The sequence below is a fragment of the Pseudophryne corroboree genome, chromosome 2 (genome assembly GCF_028390025.1).
Source record: "Pseudophryne corroboree isolate aPseCor3 chromosome 2, aPseCor3.hap2, whole genome shotgun sequence".
Taxonomy (NCBI): Eukaryota; Metazoa; Chordata; class Amphibia; order Anura; family Myobatrachidae; genus Pseudophryne; species Pseudophryne corroboree.
Genome location: NC_086445.1, coordinates 1,038,008,888 through 1,038,025,602, shown reverse-complemented (window position 1 = coordinate 1,038,025,602; position 16,715 = coordinate 1,038,008,888). Strand labels below are relative to the sequence as shown.

At 48.7% G+C, this 16,715-nt stretch overlaps 2 protein-coding genes across 8 annotated transcripts in view; one reads left to right on the top strand and one right to left on the bottom strand.

The window, feature by feature from the left end:
* The window catches only part of CCDC191 (coiled-coil domain containing 191), a 177,775-nt gene extending 170,090 nt beyond the window's left edge, over positions 1 to 7,685 (bottom strand). The window contains exon 1 of the mRNA XM_063956784.1: positions 7,472 to 7,685. Within this exon, the coding sequence (XP_063812854.1) occupies positions 7,472 to 7,552 (81 nt within the window). The 5' untranslated portion in view covers positions 7,553 to 7,685. The remainder of the gene's footprint in view (positions 1 to 7,471) is intronic.
* A 61-nt stretch (positions 7,686 to 7,746) lies between these two features.
* Positions 7,747 to 16,715, top strand: part of QTRT2 (queuine tRNA-ribosyltransferase accessory subunit 2) — a 44,794-nt gene continuing 35,825 nt past the window's right edge. Inside the window, exons 1-4 of one of the 7 annotated variants that reach the window (XM_063956788.1) lie at positions 7,747 to 7,849; positions 9,283 to 9,510; positions 10,482 to 10,537; positions 12,882 to 12,958. In XM_063956788.1, the coding sequence (XP_063812858.1) occupies positions 9,305 to 9,510; positions 10,482 to 10,537; positions 12,882 to 12,958 (339 nt within the window). In that variant the 5' untranslated portion in view covers positions 7,747 to 7,849; positions 9,283 to 9,304. The other 6 variants (XM_063956785.1, XM_063956791.1, XM_063956789.1 and 3 more) reach the window with 6 other exon arrangements.

The following is a 16,715-nucleotide window of genomic DNA, read 5'->3' as shown; positions in this document are numbered from 1 at the left end:
ACGGCAAGCCTGCCGTAGAATACGCATGCTGGATGGTGAACCTGATCCAGCGAGAGATCGTCTGCTTAGAAGCAGGACACCCAATTTTCTTGGGATCATACAGGACAAACAGAGAGTCCGACTTTCTGTGACGAGCAGTCCTCTTCACATAGATCTTTAGAGCCCTTACTACATCCAAGAACTTTGATGAAATTGAGGAGTCAGTCGCAACTGGCACTACAATTGGTTGGTTGATATGAAATGGCGACACAACTTTCGGAAGAAACTGCTGACGTGTCCGAAGCTCAGCTCTATCTTCATGGAAGATCAAGTATGGGCTTTTACATGACAAAGCCCCCAACTCCGATACACGTCTAGCAGAAGCTAAGGCCAACAAAGCACAGCGTTCCACGTGAAAAACTTGATCACAACCTCCTGTAGAGGTTCAAACCAGTCCGACTGGAGGACCTGCAATACCACGTGGAGATCCTCAGGGAGGGCAGCCAACTGTTTCTGGAAGAAAATAGATAGGGACGAAATCTGGACCTTTATGGATCCTAACCTCAGGCCCATATCCACACCTGCTTGCAGGAAGAGGAGAAAACGTCCCAGTTGAAACTCCACCACAGGAAACTTCTTGGACTCACACCAAGATACATATTTTTCCCCAAATACGATGGTAATGTTTTGACGTTACTCCTTTCCTAGCCTGTATCAGGGTAGGAATAACCTTGTTCGGAATGCCCTTCCAAGCTAGTATCTGGCGTTCAACTTCCATGCCATCAATCGTAGCCGTGGTAAGTCTTGATAGGCGAACGGCCCCTGCTGCAGCAGGTTCTCCCGAAGAGGAAGAGGCCTCGGCTCTTCTAGCAGTACATCCAGAAGATTCGCGTACCAAGCCCTTCTTGGCCAGTCCGGAGCAATGAGGATTGCCTAAACTCTTGCTCTCCTTATGAGTTTGAGAACTCTTGGAATGAGTGGAAGTGTAGGAAACACGTACACTGACTGGAGCACCCACGGAGTCACTAGGGCAGGCTTTTTCAACCAGTGTGCCGCGACCAGTTGCAAGGTGTGCCACAGAGTCAGAGCAGCTTCCTGCACCTTCAGAGTGAACTGTTGGCCCGGGTTTTTCTTAGAGGATCAGTCGTGCTCTGGTTGTGACCTATGCCTTGAAGACACGGCGGTGTGATATCATAGGTCACGGCCGCAGCATCTCACCACCCAGCCAGCCCTCCCGCCTGCATACACATCTTCCAGTTCCCACCTGCATACACAGCTTTCCTTGCCCACCCACATCCACACCTGCCCGACCGCCCGCTGCTCAGTATTCGCAGCACTCCCCTATGAACAACCCCCGCCACTGAGGGACAGAGAGGAGGACAGCTGACCGGTAGGGGCTAATATTTGTTATATTATTTCTCCTGTGGGGAACAATAGGATTTATGTGGATAGAGTAAGGATTTATGGATTTATGGGGGGAACAATGTGCATAAATCATGTGGGGAGCAATAGGATTTATGTGGGGAGAAATGTGATTGATTTATGTATGAGCAACATGATTTATGTGGGGAGCAATGTGATTGTTTTTTTTTCTGTTTAGGCCAATGTATGTGTGGATTTTTTTTTTTTTTTTTTACTGTGAGGGCCAATGTGTGTTTTGTTTTTTCTGTGGGGAACTGATGGTGCGCCTTCGCAATTTTAAAATATTGTTCGGTGTGCCACGAGTAAAAAAAAGGTTGAAAATCACTGCACTAGGGCGTCCACCGCCACTGCTTGCGGGTCCCTCGACCTGGAACAATACCGCCGAAGCTTGTTGTTGAGACGAGAGGCCATCATGTCGATCTGGGGTACGCCCCAAAGATCTGTTACCTCTTTGAACACCTCCGGATGGAGACCCCACTCCCCTGGGTGGTGGTCGTGTCTGCTGAGGAAGTCCGCTTCCCAGTTGTCTACTCCGGGAATGAAGATCGCTGACAGCGCCAACGCGTGTTTTTCTGCCCAGAGGATGATTCTTGTTACCTCCGACATTGCAGCTCTGCTCTTCATTCCGCCCTGTCGGTTTATGTAAGCCACTGTCGTTACATTGTCCGACTGCACTTGAATGGCCTGATTTCTCAGACGATGGGCCGCTTGGAGAAGACCGTTGTAGATGGCTCTTAGTTCCAGAATGTTTATCGGTAGGCCGGCTTCCAGACTTGACCACCTTGATTGAAAGGTCTCTCCTTGAGCGACCGCGCCCCAGCCCCGGAGACTTGCATCTGTGGTTAGAAGGATCCAGTCCTGAATCCCGAACCTGCGGCCCTCCAAAAGGTGAGGTAATTGCAGCCACCAGAGGAGCGAAATCCTGGCCTTTGGCGACAGACGTATTCTCTGGTGCATGTGAAGATGGGATCCCGAACACTTGTCCAGGATATCCAGTTGGAAGGACAGAGCATGAAACCTCCCGTACTGCTTCTTAAGAGGCCACCATCTTCCTCAGAAGGCAAATGCACTGATGAACCGACATCCGGGCTGGCTTCAGGACATCTCTGAACATTGTTTGAGTCACCAAAGCTTTTTCCTCTGGAAGAAACACCCTCTGCACCTCCGTGTCGAGGATCATTCCCAGAAAGGACAACCTCCTGGTTGGTTCCAAACACATCCCCATCACCGTCTGCCGTGTCAGAGTCGGTACCCGTGTCTTCTTGCATAATCTGGGCAAGAGCACGTTTGTGGGAATCTACAGAGGGGGGTCCTGAGGTAACAGAACCGGACCAAACTGCCATAGAGTTCTGTAAAACCTGAGTTGCAGATTCATTCTGAGCAACCCTAGTAGAAATCTGAGAAATCATAGTTTTGATAGAGGATAACCACTCAGGCTCCCTTGCTGGTATCTGCGCTACAACAGTGCAATCCTGATTACATTTATTATTATCCTTTATTTATATGGCGCCACAAGGGTTCCGCAGCGCCCAATAGGATGAGATCATCCTGAGAGGACATATCCTCAGCCGCATATGACACAGAGTCCCTGGACATAGCTAACTGGAGACCACCAAACACTCCACACACACACACACAGATGAGTCTAAACAGAGGTTTCCCCCCTGAGAATGGCAAGAGAGACACAGAGATTGGAGCCAACCCGCACACAGCGCTGTTTACTGTGTACTGTAATAGTTACAGAGAACTAATTCACCGCGTCCCCCCCTTTCTACAACCCCCTGGTACCGCACAGGATAGCTGGAGTTGCTTGGAGGGACAGCTCTATCAGTGTCTGTGTACAAGAACTGCAGGCAGGAAAATGGCGCTGAACGCTGCTGGGTCCGCTCTGAGGAGAAGCTCCGCCCCTTGAAGATGTTGCGTCTTCCCGCACAAATTCTTTATACTGGCCTGAGGATTCCATCCCCTGTGAGCGTCTGAGTACGGAGGATTGTGACGCTAGCCTGGGGATTCAGTCTCCGGTTAGCGTCTGTGACCAGTGTAGGGTATTAAGATGCTGGCTCAGGACGCCCCTTATAACGCCAACACTGTGTGCCGCTGAGCCTTCCTGGAGCGCAGCCTCTCAGAGCTGCGCTCCTACCCTTGTGCCGCCATATCTCGTCATCTCCTAATCTTCTGGCTGTGTAAGGGGGTGGCGGCATGCTGCCGGGGTGAGCGATACCCTGTGGCGGGGAACGTTCGATCCCCTCAGGAGCTCAGTGTCCTGTCAGCGGAGGTAGTGGCTCAGACCCCGCAGGGCGGACACTACTCCCCCCCAAGTCCCTCGCTGCAGGGAGGCTGTTGCCAGCAGCCTCCCTGTAAAATTATAAACTCTAAAAATAACTTTTACTAAAGAAGCTCTGGAGAGCTCCCCTAGCTGTGACCGGCTCCTCCGAGTCTGGTAGGAGGGGCATAGAGGGAGGAGCCAGTCCACACTCTCAAACTCTTAAAGTGCCAATGGCTCCTAGTGGACCTATCTATACCCCATGGTACTAATGTGGACCCCAGCATCCTCTAGGACGTAAGAGAAAAAGGACCAAATCCAGTGATCCCACATTTATCATTTGTGCACGCATGCTTTATGTAACTTTATATATAATAGTAAGAAATACCTCCTGAGGCATCAATGTATTCACTAAACGCTGATCCTGAAATAATGTGGTCACTAATGAGGCACACAGGATGCTGAGGTAATGGGCGTGACACACATGGAGATGAGAGGACGATAACAGAGGTGACACAGGGAGCTGAGGGGACAGTAATGGGCGTGACACATATGGAGATGAGGGGACAAGAACAGAGGTGACACGGGGAGCTGAGGGGTCAGTAATGGGCGTGACACATATGGAGATGAGGGACAGTAATGGCTGTGTCACACCGGGAGCTGAGGGACAGTAATGAATGTGGCACACAGGGAGCTTAGGGGACAGTAATGGATGTGACACACAGGGAGCGGAGAGACAGTAATGGATGTGACACACCGGGAGCTGAGGGACAGTAATGGATGTGACACACCGGGAGCTGAGGGACAGTAATGGGTGTGACACACCGGGAGCTGAGGGACAGTAATGGATGTGACACACCGGTAGCTGAGGGACAGTAATGGGTGTGACACAACAGGAGCTGAGGGACAGTAATGGGTGTGACACAACAGGAGCTGAGGGACAGTAATGGGTGTGACACACCGGGAGCTGAGGGACAGTGATGGATGTGACACATCAGAGCTGAAGGACAGTAATTGGTGTGACACACCGGGAGCTAAGGGACAGTAATGGGTGTGACACACCGGGAGCTAAGGGACAGTAATGGATGTGACACATCAGAGCTGAGGGACAGTAATGGATGTGACACACCGGGAGCTGAGGGACAGTAATGGGTGTGACACACCGGGAGCTGAGGGACAGTAATGGGTCTGACACACCGGGAGCAGAGGGACAGTAATGGGTGTGACACACCGGGAGCTGAGGGACAGTAATGGGTGTGACACACCGGGAGCTGAGGGGCAGTAATGGGTCTGACACACCGGGAGCTGAGGGGCAGTAATGGGTGTGACACACCGGGAGCTGAGGGACAGTAATGGATGTGACACACCGGGAGCTGAGGGACAGTAATGGGTGTGACACACCGGGAGCTGAGGGACAGTAATGGGTGTGACACACCAGGAGCTAAGGGGACAGAAATGGGTGTGACACCCTGGCAGCTGAGGGACTGTAATGGGTGTGACACACAGGGGGCTATCACATACCTTTTTTTTTATGGTCTGTACCTGACAAAAAGGGCTTTGTACTGATTTTTGACTCTCCAAATTGTCACTGAAAGTATAGGAAAGGGGCCGTGACCACGCCCCTTCCCTAATTTGTACTGGTTTTAATGTGTAAAATGTTGGAGTGCATGATGTCCTATTAGCCCCTATGCAGACATCCTTTCCCCCCGATGCCGGCAGCTATCGCCATGTGTTTTCATGCGATAGCAGGTCCTATTTAGGCCGATCAAAACAGCCTCTAATTGGATACCGGGACGGTCAATAATCACGATACCTGGCCGTTGTGATAGGCTAAAATTGCGGCGGGGCTAATAACACACAGAGAGGGTGTCAGTAAGGGAGGGTGTCAGTAAGGGTAACACCCAGAGAGGATGTCAGTATGGGTAGCACACACACACGGTGTCAGTAAGGGAAGATTTCAGTAAAGGTAACAAACAAACACACACAGGGTATCACTAAAGGTAACACACTGAGGGTGTCAGTAAGGCAGTATGTCAGTAAGAGTAACACAGCGGGTGTCAGGGAAGATGTTAGTAAGGGTAACACACAGAGAGGGTGTCAATAGAAGATGTCAATAAGGGTAGCAAAACACACACACAGGGTATCAGTAAGGGAAGATGTCAGTAAGGATAACACACACACACGGTGTCACTAAGTGTAACACACAGAGGGTGTCAGTAAGGGAAAATGTCACTAAGGGTAGCACACACACACACACACACACGGTATCAATTAGTGAAGATGTCAGTAAGGGTAACACACAGAGAATGTGTCAGTAAGGGAAGATGTCAGTATGGGTAGCACGCACACACACGCACACACACACACACACACACACACACACACACACACGGAGTCAGTAAGGGAATATGTAAGTAAGGGTAACACACACAGAGGATGTCAGTAAGGGTAGCACACACACATGGTGTAAGTAAGGGAAGATGTCAGTAAAGGTAACAAACAAACACACACACACACACACACACACAGTGTCACTAAGGGTAACACACAGAGTGTCAGTAAGGGAATATGACGGTAAGAGTGACACAGAGAGGGTGTCAATAAGAGAAGATGTCAGTAAGGGTAGCACACACACACACAGAGGGTGTCAGTAAGGGAAGATGTCAGTAAGGGTAACACACACACTGTGTCAGTAAGTGTAACACAAAGAGTGTCAGTAAGGGTAACACACAGGGTGTCAGTAAGGGAATATGTTAGTAAGGGTAACACACAGAGGGTGTCAGTAAGGGAAGATGTCACTAAGGGCAGCACACACACACATGGTGTCAGCAAGGGAAGATGTCAGTAAGGGTAACACACAGAGGGTGTCAGTTAGGGAAGATGTCAGTAAGGGTAACACACACACACACACACACACACACACAGTGTCAGTAAGGGAATATGTCAGTAAGGGTAGCACACACACAGTGGGTGTCAGTAAGGGAAGATGTCAGTAAGGGTAACACACAGATAATGTGTCAGTAAGGGAAGATGTCAGTATGGGTAGCACACAGAGGGAGTCCGTAAGGGAAGATGTCAGTAAAGGTAACACACAGAGGGTGTCAGATTGGGTAGCACACAGAGGAAGTCAGTAAGGGAAGATGTCAGTAAGGGTAACACACAAAGTGTCAGTTAGGGAAGATGTCAGTAAGAGTAACACACAGAATGTGTCAGTAAGGGAAGATGTCAGTATGGGAAACACACACAGAGGGTGTCAGTAAGGAAATATAGAAGGTGTCAGTAAGGTAAGATGTCAGTATGGGTAGCACACACACAGAGGGTGTCAGTAAGGGAAGATGTCAGTAAGGGTAACACACAGAGAATGTCAGTAAGGGAAGATATCAGTAAGGGAAGATGTCAGTATGGGAAGCACACACACAGAGGGTGTCAGTAAGGGAAGATGTCAGTAAGGGTAACACACAGAGAATGTCAGTAAGGGAAGATATCAGTAAGGGAAGATGTCAGTATGGGAAGCACACACACAGAGGGTGTAGGGAAGATGTCAGTATGGGTAAGGGTAACACACAGAAGGTTTCAGTAAGGAAAGATGTCAGTAAGTGTAACACACAGAGGGTGTCAGTAAGGGACTATGTCAGTAAAATGTCCCTATTACAGGGCCCCGCCATTAGGATGACACCAGTACACATAGGGGGGATATTCAATTGTTTGAAAAGTCAGTTGGGTGTCTGTTTTTTCCTGTCTATTAGATAGGAAAAAACAGACACCCAACCGACCTTTAAAACATTTGAATTCCCCCCATAGAGTCACCTTGCTGGCCGGCCCCTTGCTCTCCCTCCGCCAGCGGTACAGGCCCGGCTTGCTGTGGGTGTCGGTGGCCCCAGATAACATCCTCTCTCCGGCCTGAGTCCGGACTGAGTGACCGGCGGAGGAGCAGTCGCAGGGGATGCCGGAAGCTGTAGTCCGCTGTGGTTCCTGACACCTTCCCGCAGAGAGCGCTGACACGTGACAGGACTACAAGTCCCGCCATGCTCTGCGCCAGAACGGAAGCGTCCTCTGTGTCCATGGTTACGAACCAATTTGTGACCCCGCGTTAGAAATAGCGGGTCGCGGGTGATGACGTAAATGGCGTTGATTGGAGGGATCGTTGACGCCAGAAGCAAGCGCCACTGGACTGCTGTCTGCCGGGTAGGGTAGCGTCTAGTTACCCTTCGTGGAGAGGACCTTTCCCATAACCCCCTGGGTCCATGTCACAAACTATTTGGAATAGTAACCTGTAGCGAGCGAACAATGGTGCAAAGATAACACAAAATAACCTCAGACGAACGGAGAACGAATAAAACATTTAAGTGCTGTAAGGGCGGAAGTTCTCTCCTGCCCTCTCGTGCTGTCACTTCCTGGTCCTGATCACGAAGGGAACGTAGACACAACACGTGAGTTATATGTGGGGTCACTGAGTGGGTGTCTGACGCAATGCCTGTAGGGACATTGTGTGGTCAGTTACCTGATGCGGGACATGTGGGTGCACCATGCAGTCACGTGACCCGTTAGACGGGGGTTATGCGGGGACGCTGAGGGTCATTCACGCGCTTCCTACTCCTGTCGCAGTTTTTTGCTGTATGCAGTTGCGATTATATGCTAATATGGGCAGAAACTAACCCGTGCATGAGGACGCTCCCTGCGATCGTATCTGTTGCATACAGTGCCGCCATGTCGCACGTCAGGTCGCCACGCAGAGTCTGAGCTGGGTCGTGCTGCTCTCTCGGGACGCACAGGACTCTCCAGTAGCAAGTGTGAGCAGAGCCGGTAATATAATGCACGCCCAGAAAACGCCATCTGAACGGCCATGATACGCCTGCGTTCACATGACCACTTCCTGTTACCACGCCCAAACGCTCACTTCCTGTTGCTGACTTTGCAACTAAAATCTTCCTGCACTCGCGTGTGCACTGCAGCTCATATGCATGTGCGAAAACATTGATCCCACATCACAGCTCATTGGATTCAATCATTGACGGTTTCCCGCATCACGGAGGTGGCTGTTTTGCTGCCAGGGTCCCAGGTTAAGCAGTGGAGGAGGTCCCGGGCTCCCCCGTTATGTAGTGGGGTGTCTCTTTACAATCCACTTTGTGAGGAGATATGGGGAGTCCTGGTAAGATGCCCTTTGGAGTGAGATAGGGTGGGCGCCCTCATTCTAAAGAAGAGCCCTTATCATAGGAAAACACAGGAGGAGGGGTCCGTCCATCCGTCCTCTCTCGCTTAGCCAGCGGCTCAGGGGTCACACTCTATACACAGCACAGTCTGTGTACAAGGCTGAGACCCTAGATCAGTAGTATTGTGCATACACCTTTAGATTGTAAGCTTTTGCGAGCAGGGCCCTCCTCCCTTTTGTGCTTTTCCTTCCCTCAGTTTATTTTGTGTGTGTTTATACTGTTCTATCTATGTACTTTGGAATGCGCTGCGGACCCCTTGTGGCACCATATCAGTAAGGGATAACAAAAATAATGCACCACTGTAACCAGCATGGATTGGTGCCTCCAACATTTACTAAAGTTTATAGTTTCCTGTTCGTGTTGTCTCCCATTGTTGTTGTCTTCTCTCACTCTGTCTTTTCTCTCCAGCCTCTGGCGGTAGTGTCCCTCTATGATGATGAAGCTGACGATCAGTAAAGTGACAAGTAGAGCTCGCCTCGGGGTCATTACCAGCTTGGGCCAGAACGGGGAGAAGACCCTGGAGGTTCCAGGCTGCCTCCTGTACACAAAGACTGCATCCCCGCCTCATCTTACCCATGATACCCTGCAGACCATCGAAGGCGTCCCGCCTGTTACTCATGTCACGCTCTCCACCCTGTAAGCCTCGGCCGTCACATTATCATCAGACCATTGCCGTATAAACCACTGTCCTTCTGGCACATTGCAATAATCACCCGATTATTGGGGCCAGTTATAATGCGGGCATTAAGATGACCCAGGGATAACGGTGATCTGTGGGTCATCTTCTGCCATGCCCAGTAATGATCCAATGCCACCCATTGCCAGTTTAACCCCTGTATTGCTCTGCTGTGAGCACCTGTTGTTAGAGCTTTTTCCTATGTGCCAGTCATAGCATTATAATGGAGAGCAGCTGCTGGGTGCCTGAAGAGGGGCGGGCAGAATTTAGGATGGGCCCCTATTGTAGGAGCAGTGATCATGTGATGTGATATTGCCACGCTTCTGCCACTTGTGCTGAGGACCAGAACGTGAGCATCGGTTTGGTAACACAATCAAACATCGCGTTTTCCAATAGAATAATACAATGCAGCACTGCAGGAGGGCAGATGGCAGATGTACACTTTGATAATACCATGCTGCACTGCAGGGGGAGATGTAACATGTGCAGGGAGATGTAGGTTTGGGCTCAGATCCACATTGCAGTAGAAGCATAAATCGGCCCAGCATGTGTGGGGTCCATGCAAAAGTATCCGGTATTTACCCTGCATGCAAACAGCAAATGTAATTACCCCCTGTAGTGCAGCATGGTTTCTATTTTGCTCCCAGATCAGCCCCTGGGTGTGGCTGTAACACCTCTCAGGGTTGGAATGCCATTAATATGCTGACATTAGCAATGTTGACAGTAGACGTTAATGTTGGCATTTCCAGGAGAGTTATAGTCAGAATAAGAAGAGAACCTGCGTGTCGACATTGTAACAATGTCGAGACAACACCCTTATCGACATGCTGAATGTCTAACTAATATACTTCACCCCTCAGGGACTGGGAGGGGTGTGTGGGGGGCCGGTGGTGGGTTATTGCGCTGAGCCTTTGTGCTGTGCTTGTTTCAGGGCGGAACACCAGGAGGTCCTGGAGGAATATAAGCACGGAGTTGGGAAGTTTGCAGGTAAGTGCATCTGGGAGCCTCGTCTGCGCGCCCTCTACTAGATCTGTAATGTTTCCGGTTATTACTCCACCACATACACCTGTCTCTAGGACACAGGGGAGGCCGGCAAATTCATGAGCCATCGGTTCAGTAGAAATAAGCGCCATAACTGAGGTGTGAGGCACAAAGTGCCTCAGGTACCAGTGGTGTTTTATGTATAGTGGGCTTAAAGTGTCATGCAGTGTGACTTTCTCACTGTCTCCAGCACAAGAAGAGCAACAGGGCAGGAAAAGTCAGAAATTAGTATTTCCCTTTATGGCGCCACAAGGGTTCTGCGGCGCCTAACAAAGTACAGAAATCAATGAGCAAAACAAGAAAACAGCGACTTACACTGCAGGACAGGTACATGGTATCTATACAATGCTTCATCAGTGGTCATCACACTCAAATAAGCAGCCGGGCGGCAGACACTGAGGGCTGAAGGCATTGGGTAGCAGATAATAGTATAGGTTAGGGAAGGAGAAGCACGTGAGGGAAGAGAGCTGCTTGTTAGAGCATACGCTCTGTAGGGGAGGACAGACAGACGGGTGACACATAGGGGAGATACAGTGAGGGTGGGACAGAGGATTAGGATGAGAACTGGATTGCTTTGATGAAGAAGTGAGTCTTGAGCCAATTTTAAGTTTTGTAGAGAGGTGGAGGGTCAGAAAGGGAGAGAATTCCAGAGGTAGGGAGCAGCATGTGCAAAATCAGGACTGGAAGTAGACAGGAGAGGCAGCATGAATTTTTGGAGTGAAGAGGGGTGGACAGGAGCATGTAGGGAGATAAGATCAGGGATGTAAATGGGAGAGGAGTGGGTGAGGGCTTTGTAAGTGAGTGTGGAGAAGATTGAATTGGATTCTGAAGGAGAGGGGAGGTGGACATGCTGCATTTGGTGAGGAAGATGAGCCTCACAGCAGCATTGAGGATAGATTGAAGGAGGTTACATTAGTCCCATCCGGAGACGACCAGTGAGTGGATGAGGGTCTTAGTAGCGTCCTGGGTGAGAAAGGGTCTGATCCTGTAAATATTTTTGAGATGAAAACGGCAGGTTTGTGAGAGGTGCTGAGTGTGTGGTGTGAAGGAGAGGGAGGAGTCCGGGATAACTCCAAGACAGCGCACTTGGGGGCTGGAGGAGACAATAGTGCCATCAATAGAGAGTGTGGGAGGTGAAGTTATGCGGGAGGGTGGGAAGATGATCAGCTCGGTCTTAGACATGTTAAGTTTAAGAAGTGCTGGGACATCTAGGAAGAGATAGCAGAGAGACAGCTGGAGATACGAGTGAGGAGAGTGGGGGAGAGGTCCAGGGAGGAAAGGTAGATAGAGTATCATCAGCGTAGAGATGATATTGGAGTTCAAAAGAGCTAATGAGCTCATTTAGGGATGATGTATAGAGGGAGAATAAGAGAGGTCCCAGATCAGAACCTTGGGGGACACCTACAGTTAGGGGAAATGTGTGGGGGGAGGTGGAGTCATGAGATGGAAGGAACGGTCAGAGAGGTAGGAGGACAGCCAAGTGAGGGCAGCATCACACAGACCAAGGGAGTGAAGGATTTGCAGGAGGAGAGGGTGGTCCACAGTGTCAAAAGCAGGAGAAAGGTCAATAGAATAAGCAGAGAGTAGTGGCCTTTGGATTAAGTAGCAAGGAGGTCATTGCAGACTTTCGTGAGGGCAGTTTCAGTGGAGTGGAGAGGACGGAAGCCAGACTGAATAAGCAGGGAGTGGGAGGAAAGAAAGGCACAATACACTTAAGGAGTTGGAGGCAAAAGGGGGTAGAGAGATGGGGCAGTAGTTGGAAAGAGTGTTCGGATCAAAGGTGGGTTTTTGAAAAATGTCGGAGACGAGGGCATGCTTGAAGGAAGAGGAGGCAGTGCCGCCTGGTGAGAGGGAGAGAATAACAGAAGTGTAAAGTAATGGGGGAAGAGGACGAGGTGGCAGGAACCCACTATGTCACACAGTAACCTGCAGTGTAACGGATCCCTAGGAGGTAATCGCTTGCATACAGCCTCAGAGCCCAGTCCGGTGTCACATGGGGCATCACTCTCTGTGGAATCGATCCTCTGTTACTGTGTTTTGGGGCTGATTCCAGGGCTGTGTAGTGATGTAAAGGTTCCATGTGACAGTGCTGAGCCTGTGTGACTGCAATGACCTGTTATACTGTAATATAGTTGTTTTGTCACCCGCTCTGATCTGTTAACCATAAGCTGGAAAGATGTTGTGTTGCCGTGCTGTGTGGTGACACCTATGTCGTACATTTAGCTGTTGTGTTACTCTGTGGCAGGATGTGACCCACTAACAGCTGCTGTCGTGTGTTTGTCTCCTGCAGGGCTATCAGACGCTATCCTTTATTGCTCAGTCAGTGACCCCGTCACCCCGAACCCGCCTGGATACAACACTAACAAGGTAAATTCCGCCTAGGTGACTGCGCTCAAACCCTGACCACGTTACCACCGGTATGGCGCATTATGTGTAATGAACTACATCTTCAATGATAACAAGGGCGGGTAAAAAGAGTGTATGTACAGCAAGTATCATCTGACTATCACAAATAGTCCTCTCCGGCAGTAGATCCAACGGCAGCCAACCGGGGTCTCCAAACTTTCTTCAGCTGTGAACTTGTAACAGCTAGAAGAGGCGTTCCTCTATTGGGGTGTACACGTAGAACCATCGCTTGGTGCTGCATGCTAAATTCCAGGCCCAAAAAATAAAAAATGAGAAATTTGGAATAATCTTAATTGGAATAAGTGGAAAATGTGAACAGCTGCTTCCACAAATAACTGATTCCCCCTATCACTTTTCCCTTCAGCAACCCCGATCAGCTCCATTCCTTCCCCAGCAGCTGCTGTGATCAGCTCCCCCCTCCAGCTGCTGCTGTGATCACCTCCCCCCCCCCCCCCTCCAGCAGCTGCTGTGATCACCTCCCCCCCCCTCCAGCAGCTGCTGTGATCAGCTCCATTCCTCCCCCAGCAGCTGCTGTGATCAGCAACCCCCCGCCCCATGCAGCTGCTGTGATCAGCAACCCCCCTCTCCCAGCAGCTGCTGTGATCAGTCAGCTCCCCCCCCCCCCCGCAGCTGCCCTGATCAGCTACCCCCCCGCACAGCTGCTGTAATCAGCTCCCTCCGCCCCCCCCCCCCCCCCCCTGCAGCTACTGTGATCGGCTAACCCCCCCACAGCTGGTGTGATTGGCAACCCCATGCAGCTGCTGTGATCAGCAACCCCCCCCCCCCCCCCCCCCCCCCGCAGCTGCTGTGACCAGCTACCCCCCCCTTAACAAATCAGTTACGGGGGGGGGGGGGCAGATGTATCATAATGGCACGGATCATCACCGAGGCAAATCAGGAAGCTACATTGACAAGATGTATTAACGTCTTGTCTGCCGAAGCGGTGGAGTGAAAACTCCCCTCTCCGGCAATCTCGTCGCACCCCCACAGTGCATCAGCCTAGTGTTGATGCGCTGTGTCTCTCCCCCGGCCGGCTCCACTGGACATGCACAGGATCTCACATGCAGCCTGGAGCCAGAAGCTGCCGCAGCCCAGGACAGCGATGTGCCTGCTATGGTGAATAGGGCAGCGACACCTGCAGCTGTCAGAACAGTCTGTGCTACTTTCATACATTCCCCTGCACAGCGACGTGCTTCCTGCATGCGGACCACCAGGGATTATTCCCATATAGTCATACATGGGGGAGCATTGGTATCCGTGTGCTGATACCACTTCTCCCCCGTATCGGAGGATCTACCCCTGAATCCCTGCACCTCAGTTACCTTCTCTATCACAGTGGGGATTAGTGCAGAGGTTGAGGCATTGCCTTACATAAGCCTCACTGGTGATCAGAAACACCAGTGTGAACCCAGGAAGATTTTTCCTGATAAGTGTTTTTTTTTTTGTTTTTTTAATCCATAAATTTAAAAATACACTTTACATAAAAAATAAATCTCACAACGGATGAGAGAGTTCAGATGTTAGTAATACTAATTACACAGATGTTATAATTAGTGCCATCTGTTATGATGACGGAATAATATGGACACAAATATACTCTGTCAAAGGCTATTATGCCTCCCCCACTTGCCCAGTTCACTCTTTTGCGACCCCCTCCTCAATGGACGGCGTTTCATTGCTTTTTTGAGTTTGAGTAGAAGATCTGCAGTTTTACGAAATTTCAGATCATGTGTAAGAAGCCTTCATGGGACAGGTGGTCAGGTGATTCTGTAAGGTTGTCCACGGCACCCCCACACACCCCCTCCTATACCACCCGCAGTGGCTCCGGACCCCCTCCCCCACCCACAGTACCACCACACCCGCCCCTCCCCCACCCGCGCCCTGAGGAAGCTCAATAGGAGTGAAATGCGCATAGGCTTTTGCTATGTGTTCCCGAATCACTATTAATAGTTAAATGTGCAAATGTTACACTACATGCTTTGAGACTTATGTTATATAATTGAGAGCTATTGTACCAATGTTATAGAGAGAGTGCTTGCACGGTTGCCTCTCATATTTAGCAATACTCCACTTTAGTGCTGTGGATCACGCTGTCATTTAGACTCAACACGAGAGATAGCAGGGGATTTATATCTAACATAGAGAAAAATTCAGTGATTACTCCTTCAGACACAATTTGCATGTAACACTGTCCTCGTGTTCAGTGAACACTCAGTGCTATTGTTAATTGATCTATAGCTGCATACTAATAATATACAGTGTAATATATATATATATATATATATATATATATATATATATATATATATATATATATATATATATATATATACTGATTCACTGATTGTGTCAAATCATATACAGGGTTACTATCTCCTGTTATTTATGCAGGGTGTAATACACCTGCACATATACAATTAAGTATGGTTAACGCTATTTAAGAGCTGCTACCGTTTTGTACAGGCACAATTTAAGATCCTCCAATATGAGAGCTGACTGTGGCTAATTTGTACTATATATGAAATATCGACACATACAGGCATAACAGGAATAAGAGACTTATATTCCTCCTGCATATTTATTAAACATCTGTGTGTAATAAGAACTATATATCACAAGCACGGATAGCGGGTATAAAGTGCTGCCGTGTGTTACTAAAATCGATATAATCTAATACAGTGCAGCTAGATAGCCAACTACTGCGTATTAATATCATACAGGAGATATTAACATATTTTTTCTATAACACTTATTCCTGTATATTTATCTAGTATCTGTTTGTATCAAGAACGATATATCACTAGCACGAACAGTAGATATATAGTACTGCTGTGATTCCAACTCAATACAGTGTAGCAAGATAGCCCATTACTGTCTAATGACATTATGCAGGAGATATCAACTTACCTTCTCCACATACTCACCGAATATCTTTCTGCAATACGTCATAAATATGACCAGTGGGCTTTAAATATTACTGCGATTCACTGAGCAGATACAATCTAATATAGTGTAATAAGGCAATTTATCATTGTGGACTGACACTATAAATGAGAGATTAATTCATATGTCTGCATATGACTCTATATATGTTGTCATTCTAAAACATATCCCCAACCAGCTCTTTCTGTGTGTGGGTAGTATATGTTACATTGCAAGGCTTCTGTACTGTGCATAGCTACAAAAAAAGGGAGGTAGGGGGGAGATTTGGGGAAGGCCGCACAGGATTACTAATTGAACAAAATATAGCTACCTCAGAATTAACTGACACTCTTGGGATATTTTTCCCTTTTAATTGGTCAATTGTATACCTATAACCAAAATGGTATTGTTGGTAACAATGAATTTTGACGGTCAGTGGTGCTCCCAAGGGTATAGAAGCACAAATCGTAAAGAAGACTACAAAGAAGACAAGATAACCCTGGTAGGGAGCACTCTTATCTGAGGTAACAGAATTAATTAATGAGTATTAATAAAATAATCTTAAAATTACAAATTTTATTAGATATGCCTTAAAAATTTAAGTCTACACAGTCCGTGTGAATTCACTAATAAATATGTGATCATTTGCGAAAATATATTGAGAGATATGGTCTTATCTAGATGACCTCAGTCAAAACAATTCTATATGTTCAAGTCCGTCTACGTAATAATTCCCTTACCACTGGTGTGTGGCTAAGTAAGAATATGTTAAAAATTGGACAATGTGACCATCATC